At 41.9% G+C, this 11,265-nt stretch overlaps 1 protein-coding gene across 1 annotated transcript; it reads right to left on the bottom strand.

Moving 5' to 3' along the window:
- Positions 1 to 2,814: 2,814 nt before the first annotated feature.
- LOC107894676 (uncharacterized) lies at positions 2,815 to 5,946 on the bottom strand. The gene is made up of 7 exons (XM_016819927.1): positions 5,485 to 5,946; positions 4,848 to 4,902; positions 4,382 to 4,730; positions 4,144 to 4,320; positions 3,858 to 4,038; positions 3,488 to 3,659; positions 2,815 to 3,332 (listed from the first exon to the last, which is right to left on the bottom strand). Exons 1-7 carry the CDS (start codon positions 5,944 to 5,946, stop codon positions 2,815 to 2,817), a joined length of 1,914 nt encoding a protein of 637 aa, XP_016675416.1.
- Positions 5,947 to 11,265: the final 5,319 nt, after the last annotated feature.

Here is an 11,265-nt window from a genome sequence, read left to right as displayed (position 1 = left end):
AGTGACCATATCCGGACTAAGATCCGAAGGCCTTTGTGCGAGATACTAAATCCGGACTAAGATCCGAAGGCCTTTGTGCGAGATACTAAATCCGGGTTAAGTCCCGAAGGCATTTGTGCGAGATACTAAATCCGGGTTAAGTCCCGAAGGCATTTGTGCGAGTTACTAAATCCGGGTTAAGTCCCGAAGGCATTTGTGCGAGTTACTACAACCGGGCTGTGTCCCGAAGGCATGTGAACGAGGAGCTATATCCGGTTAAATTCCGAAGGTACGTGATTTGGAAATGAATGAGCTTGCTGTAAAATTCCAGCTAATACTCGAAAAACATCCCAATATTGGGATATGTTACGTATGTGTTGAATATTAATCGAGCCCTTACAAATAAATGTTCGCTCAGTTGATAAACGAGCTACCTGCCTTCGGCCAAGTTAGTTTATTGTGTATGTACATAAGGGTTGTTAATGTTGTGAAGCAAGTTTGATATCGGTAAATTGCGTATTATGAAATATTCCGTTTAGCTAAATGTGTGCTATTATTTGTGCATGCTGGAATTCCTTGCTCAAACTTACTAAGCATAAATTGCTTACTCGTTACATTGCTCCTCTGTTTTATAGATTTTTGGTTCTCCAGCTATCGGACTCGGGATCTTGAAGTCGAAGTCGCCCACACTATCAAAGGCTCTTTTGGGTACTATTTTGGTTGAATTTTGATATGGCATGTATAGGACTACCCATCGTTGTCTTTCGAGTACTTTATGAAATGTATAAGTGTACAGCCATGCGAAAATGGCTTGTAGAAGTGGAGTATGGCATTAGACCATGCGTATTTATGAATGTATAGATGGTTTCATGATGTAACTATAGTTGGAATGGAAGTGTTGAGCAAATGACCAGCCACTAGAATGGCTAAGTATGATCATATGTGGGCTTATGTATGACAAGGCCCTAGTTGGTCCATGAAACCCCAAATTAGGTAAGGTTTACTTTGAAAACAGAAGCTGATAGCAGCAGTGGTATAGATTGGAAAAATCACAAGAATTCGTAGGAATGGAATTAAATAGTGAATAAATTATGTAATCGAACCTTGATGAATCTACTTTCATATGGAAGTAACGAAACAATCATAGGAACAGTACAGTAAGAGATATTCGGGTTCTTGTGGAACAGGGCCAGAACAGTTTCTGGATTCCCTGTTCCGCCTTTGGAAATTCACTATAAATTGACCAGAGATAATTAGGGGTCATATCATATATGTATGGATTCCTCTCTGAGTCTAGTTTCCATAGAAACAAACGGCATCAGTATTGAAGCTCTGTGCAGAGAGATATCCCAGTCGCAATGGGAAAGGGTCAGTGTAGTCGACCCCTGTAACATGGGAGACTTTGACTAATAAACTGTACTAATTGGCCTGACCAAAAATTCTAGAAAAAAATACATAGGTGGGGACATGAGTCTAGTTTCAGGGAAAAATCACAAAACTGAATTTCGAGTTGTGGAACTCAAGTTATGATTTTTGAAACGACTAGTACTCAGACTGGGCAGTGTCTGGAAAATTTTTTTTTAGTTTGTTAACATCTCGTGTCCGACTCCGGTGTCGGTCTCGGGTTCGGGGTGTTACACATACATCATAGAATTAAGAGTCTAGATAAGGCTTACCAACCTTACAACAGGTCACAGTTGACTTGGGTGACCCGTGCAACCTTACAGAACATTTCAGATTAAAGGGGCTCACACGCTCGTATGCCTTGCCCGTGTGGGTCACACGACAGAAACTGGCCTTGTTCGTGTGGATCACACGGCCTGGCCCAAATTTCCACACGTCCGTGTGGTTCACCCATATGGGCCCACATGCCCGTGTGGCCCACACGGCCCATTTGCCTGAGCCCATGCCTTGCACACGACCTACAAGCCATCACACGCCCATGTCCGTCGCGCCCGTGTGGCACGCGCACGGCCTGGCTCGTCAATGACACGCCCGTGTCTCGCGACGCAGGCTACCACACGGGTAGACCACACATCCATGTGGCGTCAATAGGCCACTTTTTTGCTTTTACCGAAACTCATTTTTTGCGTAATCAGAGTACACACCTGGTTCGTTTTCGCAGCTAAACCAACCATGAGCACTCCAAAGATTTCAACGAATAACGGTGATTCCTCACTGTTAAGAGCTCGATTAATGATTCACAGACCTTAGAATATTCCCGAACTGACAAAATCACTAACAACACGCCAAAACTAATCGAAAAAGTAGAAAATGAAGGAGAAGAAAAATGGAGAAGAAGGTAAAAAGAAGAAGAGAAGTTCGGAAGCTAGGGTTTGGAAGAGAAAGAATAGCAGAGAAAATATTTTTCCAAAAAGAAGGAAATAAGAAAACCCCTAATTTTTCCTAAAACCTTCAACTAAGAATTTTAATAAAGCCCAACACTTTACTGAAACTTGCAGCAAAAATAATCCCATCACTACTATAGGGAATCGAACTCCAGACCTCCAACACACCAACACACATCTTAACCACTACACCAGCAGGCCCATTCTATTAGGTTTTTACCATCAATTCCTATTAAGCCTATTGACCTAAAGTCAGTCTTTACTCAAATAAAACCAAAATTTAGCCCAAGTTAAAACTTGAACTTGGGACCTCCCAAACACACCCCAAAACACCTAACCTCTTAAACCACATATATATATACCAAAAAGAATCAAAACAAAAGTTTCGATATTTCCATGCTCAACAATTACAAAAGTCGAAATTACAGAAATTTGGGGCGTTACAACTCTACCCCCTAAAAAAAATTCGTCCTTAAATTTTACCTGATCAGAAAAGGTGAGGATATTGCTGTCGTATCAAATCCTCTTGCTCCCAAGTAGCCTCCTCAGTGCTATGATTCTGCCACAACACTTCCACCAAGGGAATAGACTTCCTACATAAGACCTTAATGTCGCGATCTAGGATCTGAACAGGCTCTTCATCAAACGTCAAATCTGGTCTAGTCTCAATCTCCTCCACGGGCTCAACGTGTGTAGGATCAGAGCGGTAGCATCTCATCATCGAGACATGGAGCACATCATGTATGAGGTATAACTCTGGAGGTGGCTCTAATTGATATGCGACTGGCCCTACTCGCTTCAGAATCTGGTACGGCCCAAAAAACCGAGGGCTCAGCTTACACTTGTGGCCGAACCTCAGAACCTTTTTCCATGGCGAGACCCTAAGAAAAACCATGTCCCCCACAGAATACTCGATGTCCTTCCTCTTTAGATCAGCATAGGACTTTTGTCTATCAAAAGCCGTTTTTAGACGTTCCCGATTCAAACGGACCTCATCCTCAGTTTCTGATACCAATTTCGAACCCAGAACACAACGCTCACCCAATTCAGTCCAGCACAAATGTGTGTGACACTTACGACCATAAAGTGCCTCATACGGTGCCATCTGTATACTAAAATGATAACTGTTGTTCTAAGCGAACTCTGCTAGAGGCAAGTACTCCTCTCATCTGTCTGAAGATGGAAAGCAGTACTGAAGTCTAGCCTCGAACCCAAAGCCTCATAAAGCTTTCCCCAGGACCGAGATGTAAAACGAGGATCCCTATCAGAAATGATCGAGACAGGTACCCCATGTAGCCTCACTATCTCAAAAACGTATAGCTTGACCGACTTCTATAGAGAGAAGTCTATCCTAACAGGAATAAAATGTGCGGTCTTGGTTAATCGGTCCATAATGACCCAAATAGAGTCCTTTTTAGTGGGTGTTAGGGGTAACCCACTAACGAAGTCTATCGTTACTCGCTCCCATTTCCACATTGGTATTTTAACTGGCTATAGCAAACTCGACAGTAACTGATGCTCAGCCTTAACCTGCTCACACGTCAAACAGCGAGTACCAAAGTTGGTAACCTGACGTTTCAACCCTGGCCACCAGTACAACTCTCGAAGATCCTTATACATCTTCTTTCCACCAAGATGCATAGCGTAAGGACTACTATGCGCTTCCCTCAAAATCGACAGCCTCAAATCCTTATTATTAGGTACGCAGATCCTACCTCAGAAGCATAATACCCCATCATTAGTCAGCCTAAAATCTGTAGTAGTCCCAGTCTAAACCTGACGAAATCGCATCTTAAGAGCCTTATCCTCTAACTACTTAGCTCTAATCTGTTCAATCCATATCGGCTTCACTTGTAGCTCTGCCAAAAGACTTTCGCCGTCATAAAGACTCAATCGAGCTAACATTGCTTTCAGATCGATCACAGCCCTACGGCTTAGCATCAGCCACCACATTGGCCTTTCCAGGGTGATACTCAATACTGCAGTCGTAGTCCTTGAGCAGCTCAACCCATCAGCGCTGCCTAAGATTTAACTCCTTCTAAGTGAGGATATACTTGAGGCTCTTGTAATCAGTGTAGATAGTATACTTCTCTCCGTACAGATAATGTTTCCAAATCTTTAATGCAAAGACCACTGCAGCTAACTCCAAATTATGTGTCAGATAATTAGCCTCGTGAGTCTTAAGCTGTTGAGATGCATAGGCAACTACCTTACCATCTTGTATCAAGACGCAACCCAAACCCACATGTGACGCATCACTGTAAACCACGAAGTCCCTACCAGGCTCAGGCTGTTTCAGAACTTGAGCCTGAGTCAAAACTATCTTGAGCTTCACGAAGCTCTCCTGCTGCGTATCAGTCCAAACGAAAAGAACTCCTTTAAGCAACAACTTAGTCAACGGTGCTGCGATCAACGAGAACCCATCTAAAAAACGTTGGTAATACCCTGCTAGTCCCAGAAAACTGTGAATTTTTGACACACTCTTCAGCTATTTCCAATCTAACGCCGCCCCAATCTTACGAGGATCCACTCGAATCCCCTTCACAGAAACTACATGACCCAGAAATGTCACTTTCTGAAGCCAGAACTCACACTTGCTGAACTTTGCATACAACTGTTTCTCGCGAAGGATCTGCAGAACCACTCTTAAATGCTCGTTGTGCTCGTCCGCAGACTTAGAATACACCAAAATGTCATCGATGAACACCACCACAAATCGATCCAAGTAGGGCTGAAACACACGGTTCATCAAGTCCATGAATGCCGCTGGTGCATTGGTCAACCCAAAAGGCATGACTAGAAACTCGTAATGCCCATAACGAGTCCTAAATGCCATCTTATGCACATCGGCCTCCTTTACTCTCAACTGATGATAACCTGACCACAGATCGATTTTAGAAAACACTGAAGCCCCTCTGAACTGATCGAATAGGTCGTCAATCCTTGGAAGTGGGTACTTATTCTTAATCGTCAACTTGTTCAATTGGCTATAGTTGGTACACATCCTTATTGTACCGTCCTTCTTCTTTACGAACAGAACAGGTGCTCCTTATGGAAACACATCAGGACGAATAAACCCAAGATCCAATAGCTCCTAAATTTGAGCCTTCAGTTCTGCCAACTTCTTTGGTGCCATTCGGTAAGGGGCGATAGATACCAGAGTTGTACCAGGAATTAACTCAATCCCAAATTCTACCTCACAGCTCAAAGGCAATCCTGGTAATTCTTCTAGAATAACATCTGGGAAGTCCTTCACAGCATGAATGTCTTTAACCAATAACTCCACAGAATCTGAGGCATTGGCGTAGGCCAAAAACACCTCACATCCTTTCCTCATCAGTTTCTCTGCCACTAATGCAGATATCACATTACTCAGATAATTTCGTCGTTCTCCAACCACGACTATTTTATTATCCTCCTCGGTCCTCACAACCACCCTCTTTTCAGTGTAATCCAGACTTACAAGATGTTTCACCAACCAGTCCATACCTAGAATTAAGTCGAACTCTCCAAATGAAAGTTCCATCAGATCAGCCAGAAATATCATTCCTTGGACTTCCAACGAAACGTCTCTGAACAGTTTACTAACCCTAATAGACTGCCCCAATTGACTCACCATTGAAACCTCACTAGAAGTGCTCTCATACAGTATTCCCAAGGGCACAGACACAGAACATGCAACGTAGGAATGTGTAAAGCCTATGTCTATCAGTGCAACATAAGGTATGTTAAGGATTAAGAACGCACCCGTGACGACTTCCGGAGTGCCTCCATCCTCACGACGATGTGCAGCGTACACAAGCGTAGGCTACCTCGCCTCAGACGGCCCAGTACCTCTGCCCGGTGCTCTCTATCCTCGGCCCATACCGTTACCACCCCTAGCCTGACCTCAGCCCCTAGGTGGCTATTGAACTCCCCTCGACAGTTGTTTAGTCTCAGTAGCCAGAGCTTGCATCTGATTAGTCCTTAATGGGCAGTCCTTAACACTACGCTCAGATGATTCACATCTAAGACAAGCTCCAGTAGACCTCCAACACTCACTTGGATGACGTCTATTACAAAGCCGACAAATCGCAACCCCAGCAGGTGCAACAGTAGGCCCAAATCTCAGGGGCCCATCAGATTTGGCCTTCTTTCTAGGCCTCACCCCAGCATTCAAATACTCTAGATCCCTCTTAGCCTTCACTCTGTCACGGCTCTGGCGCTCAGCGCACTTAACCTCTTCAAAAATCTTAGCCTTCTCGACCAACACGACAAACTCACGCTCCCTCTGCAAAGCTATTAGGATTCTCAAGTTATCCCTAAGGCCTTCCTCAAAATGAACACAACGCGCATACTCAGTCCTCACCATGCCGCGTACATAACGGCTCAGCCTCAGAAAGTCAGCCTCATACTCGGCCACTGAATGATCTCCCCGAGTAAGATTCAAGAACTCACGCCTTCTAGCGTTGATGTAACTGGCCCCCACATACTTACTCTGAAAAGCCGTCTTCAACAAATCCCACGTTAGACTGTCAGGCTGAGTGCCATCCCTAACTGTCAGCCACCATTGATATGCTTCATCGCGAAGCAACAAAACAGCCCCCTTGAGCTTTTGCTCGACAGTAAAATCTAGATCATCCATAATACGCACTGTGGCCTCCATCCATTACTCAGCCACATTAGGAGCAACTCTAGCGATGCCCCTGAATAACTCAGCCCTATTGGACCGAAGTCATTCCGTAACCAACCCACGGCCTTCAGATCCAACATTAGCCCCAACGACCCTCTCCAAGATTCGCAGCATGGCCTGGGACAATGCATCGTCCCTAGCTGCACGGTCCTGAGACTCAGTACTAGTCTCAGTAATAGGTGACACCGGCGTCTCGCTAGTGTCCAATTTATAGATCGTATTAGATGCAAAGGACTCAGCTCGAATCCCTCTACGGCCTCTACCTCGGCCTCTAGTACCCCGTCCACGAGTACCACGTGTGCTCATTATAATTCCGAATTAATCTATATTAAAAATTTTATGTAGGTCAGTTTACAGTTTCGATAGTTTTTATCGGATATTTTGTGCAGAAGAGTTATCAGAGTACTCAGAGCCTGTTATCACAAAACGTAGTTTACTACAGTTTTCAATTTACACTACCTAGAGTGTTTCAATAAGCATACTACCTATAGTAGTTTCACAGCAAACATTAGTATTTTCAAACAGGACTTCAGTATATTCTAAGCATGCTTTCAAACAATTTCATACAAAGTTTCAGAAAATTATAAGATCGGCGCCGAGACTCGGTGAACCACATACTTAATCAGAGTATTTGAAAACATTCGAAAGTGTTTCTCTAAAACCAATTTTGGAACCCAAAATTCACAGTCAAGTTTTAAACCTGGCTCTGATACACTAAATGTAATACCCTCAAACCCGGCCTAGACGCTATGGCTGAATCTAGCGGCATCACATGTGAGTGCTTTTTAGAAAAACCTTAGCAAGTTAGAAATCGTCCAATTTGTTATCTTTACATAAGTCGTAAAATCTCTATTCCAAATATTAAGTAAAAACATTTCATTAACGCGGAAGCTAAAACACCATTAATTCATAAATCAGTAATTTAACAATTTTAAAATCCCTAAAATAAACCCAAAATAAATATTTAAATAAAGCAGACAAAATAAAGTGCTATTCAAAAGTCCGTAAATGCCTACCAGTGGTCACCATCGAGTCCTCCGTCACACCGATCCATCTACTGCTGGGGATTACCTGAACAAATAAATAAATAAAGGGGTGAGTTTTCACAACTCAGTATGTACATCCCCACAAACAACATGCATACAAACAGGTAACAGAATACAGTTATTCAGCCTCAGCCATACAGATATCGCATGCATAACATATTAGATATCAGAAATATAATGCCCACCAACTCTGCACACCATCTCCGTCTAGCCCAACATACCATGTGGGGATAAAATCGGCTCACCCATCCTTGCACACCGTACATGGGGATATAATCGACCCATCCAACCCTACACACCATAAAGTACCGCATCACAGCACATATCATAAGTATGCAGCTTAGCTGCCAGATAACGAGCTTATAAAGCCCTTTAAGTACTCCCTTCACTTCGTCCAACTCACCCTGATGCAATGCATCATACAAGCATGGCATGTTATAATGCAGACAAACAGATCATACCTTTATTTACAGAACAGAACAGATCAGATAATCATGCTAAGTATGTCATGCATACCCATACATCACAGAATTAAGAGTCTAGATAAGGCTTACTGACCCTACTACAGGTCACACTCGACTTGGGCGACCCGTGCAAGCTTACAGAACATTTCAGATTAAAGGGGCTCACACATTCGTGTACCTTGCTCGTGTTGGTCCACACGTCCGTATGGGTCACACTGCCCAAATTTTCACACGTCTGTATGGTTCACCTATGTGGGCCCACACGTCAGTGTGGCCTATACAACCCATTTGCCTGAGCCTGTGCCTCGCACACGGCCTTTCTCGTCAGTGAAACACTCTGTCTCGCGACACAGGCTACCACACAGGCAGACCACACGCCGGTTTGTCGTCGACAGGCCACTTTTTGGCTTTTACCGAAACTCATTTTCTGTATAATCGGAGTATACACCAGGTTCATTTTGGCTGGTAATCTAACCACGAGTACTCCAAAACCTTTAACGAATAACGGTGATTCCTCATTGTTAAGAGCTCGATTAATGATCCATAGACCCTAGAATATTCCCAAATCGACAAAATCGCTAGCAACACGCCACAACTAATCGAAAAAGAAGAAAACGAAGGAGAAGAAAAATGGAGAAGAAGGGAAAAAGAAGAAGAGAAGTTCGACAGCTAGGGTTTGGAATAGGAAGAATGGCAGAGAAAATATTTTTCCAAAAAGAAGGAAATAAAAAACCCCTAATTTTTCCTAAAACCCTCAACTCAGAATTTTAATAAAACCCAACACTTTACTGAAATTTGAAGCAAAAATAATCCCATCGCTACTGCAGGGAATCAAACTCCAGACCTCCAACACTCCAACACACATCTTAACCACTAGACCAGCATGCCCATTCTGTTAGGTTTTTACCATGAATTACTTATAAGCCCACTGACCTAAAGTCAGGCTTTACTCAAATAAAACCAAAATTTAGCCCAAGTTAAAACTTAAACTTTGACCTCCCAAACACACCCCAAAGCACATAACCTCTTAAACCACATATATATATAACAAATAGAATAATTTTTTTTCGATATTTCCATGCTCAAGAATCACAAAAGCCAAAATTACTAAAATTTAGGGCGTTACATTAAGATACCTTAATATATGTTTTACAACTTACCAATGCTTGAGACCAGGATTCATCTGATATCGACTAACTATTCCTACTGCGAAATAAATATCTAGACATGTGCAAAGCATTCCATATATAAGGCTTCTAACTGCCAAAGCATATGGAACCTTACTCATATGCTCTCTTTCTTCTATTGTCTTAAGAAAGTCATCTAAAAAAAGATGAAAACCTAATGTAGTTGGCTGTGTGCCTGGCTTCGCATCAATTATTGAAAAATGTTCTAGTACTTTATTGATGTATGAAACTTGTGATAGAGCTATTGTTTTATTCTTTCGATCCCTAGGGATTCAAATTCCAATAATATAACTAGCTTCACCCAAGTTTTTCATGCTAAACTATTGATCTAACCACAATTTAATTGATGATAATTCTTCTACATCATTTCTGATCAGTAGAATATCATCGACATACAAAACGAGGAAGACCACCTTTTTATCCCTTATACGCTTATAAATATAAGGTTCATCAGCGTTTTGCTCAAACCTAAAAGTCTTGATCGTTTGATCAAATCTTTTATTCTATGAGTGGTACACTTGTTTAAGTCCATAAATGGATCTTAGTAGTTTGCAAACTTTCTCCTCCTTTCCTTTAACATCATAGCTAGTGGGTTGAACCATATAAATAGTCTCATTAAGATAGCCATTTAAGAATGCTTTCTAGACATCCATTTGTCAAATCTCGTAATTAAGAGTAGCGGTAATCGATAAGAGTTTGCGGATAGACTTGAGCATGGCTACCAGAGAGAAGGTCTCATCGGAATTGACTTCTTCTTTTTGTGTACAGCCTTTCACTATAAGTCTAGCTTTATGTGTTTGCAGTTTCCCTTCCACATTTCTCTTCTTCTTGTAGATCCACTTTCACCCTATGAGTTTAATCCCTACCAATAAGTCTACAAGTTCTCACACCGTATTGGATTTTATAGAATCTATCTTGGCATCCATGATATGTTTCTAGAGCTTGGAATCAACGTCCTGTATAGCCTTACCGTAAGTGAGTGGATCATTATCATCATGATGTACTTCTGTATTATAAATACTACCATTATATATGAAGAAGTCTGGTTTCTTAGAAACTCTTTAATTACAACAGATTCCCCTATATTTTTGATTGTTTGCAGGTCTTTCTACAACTTTATTGAGAATTAAACTTAGTGATTGTTTTACAACTCCCGAAAGTTCCTCAAGTACTACTTTACTTTGAGGCTAGAAGTTATCCATGTAGCTTTCCTCGAGGAAAGTATCATGAGTAGAAACTTTCATCGTATTATGTTTTGGGTTATAGAATAATACACCCTTTCTTCCTTTCAAATATCTTATACACATGCACAATTCTGTCTATGCATCTAACTTCTTTGCATCCTTATCCAGAACGTGTGTTGGACAAACCCATATTCTAAAGTGATTTAGAGCGGGTTTCTTTCCATACCACAGTTCATAAGGTGTCTTACAAGTAGAATTGGTTGGCACATCATTTAGAATATAGCAAGCCATTTGTATCGCATATCCCAGAAGGAAGCAGGGATTTATGAATAGCTTAATCTTGAATGAATCATGTAAAGAAATTTTTTATTCCTTTTTTCAACTA

This window comes from Gossypium hirsutum, chromosome A13, assembly GCF_007990345.1.
Source record: "Gossypium hirsutum isolate 1008001.06 chromosome A13, Gossypium_hirsutum_v2.1, whole genome shotgun sequence".
Classification (NCBI taxonomy): domain Eukaryota; kingdom Viridiplantae; phylum Streptophyta; class Magnoliopsida; order Malvales; family Malvaceae; genus Gossypium; species Gossypium hirsutum.
Note: the sequence above shows the minus strand (reverse complement) of the source record. Positions and strands in the feature narration are given on the sequence as shown.

Coding starts and splice junctions, on each gene's coding strand:
- LOC107894676 (XM_016819927.1), bottom strand. CDS start 5,946: ATGGTGAGTCAATTGGGGCAGTCTATTAGGGTTAGTAAACTGTTCAGA. Junction 4,731..4,847: donor GGGGATTCGAGTGGATCCTC/GTAAGATTGGGG, acceptor CGTTGATCGCAG/CACCGTTGACTAAGTTGTTG. Junction 4,321..4,381: donor ACTGATTACAAGAGCCTCAA/GTATATCCTCAC, acceptor GAGCTGCTCAAG/GACTACGACTGCAGTATTGA.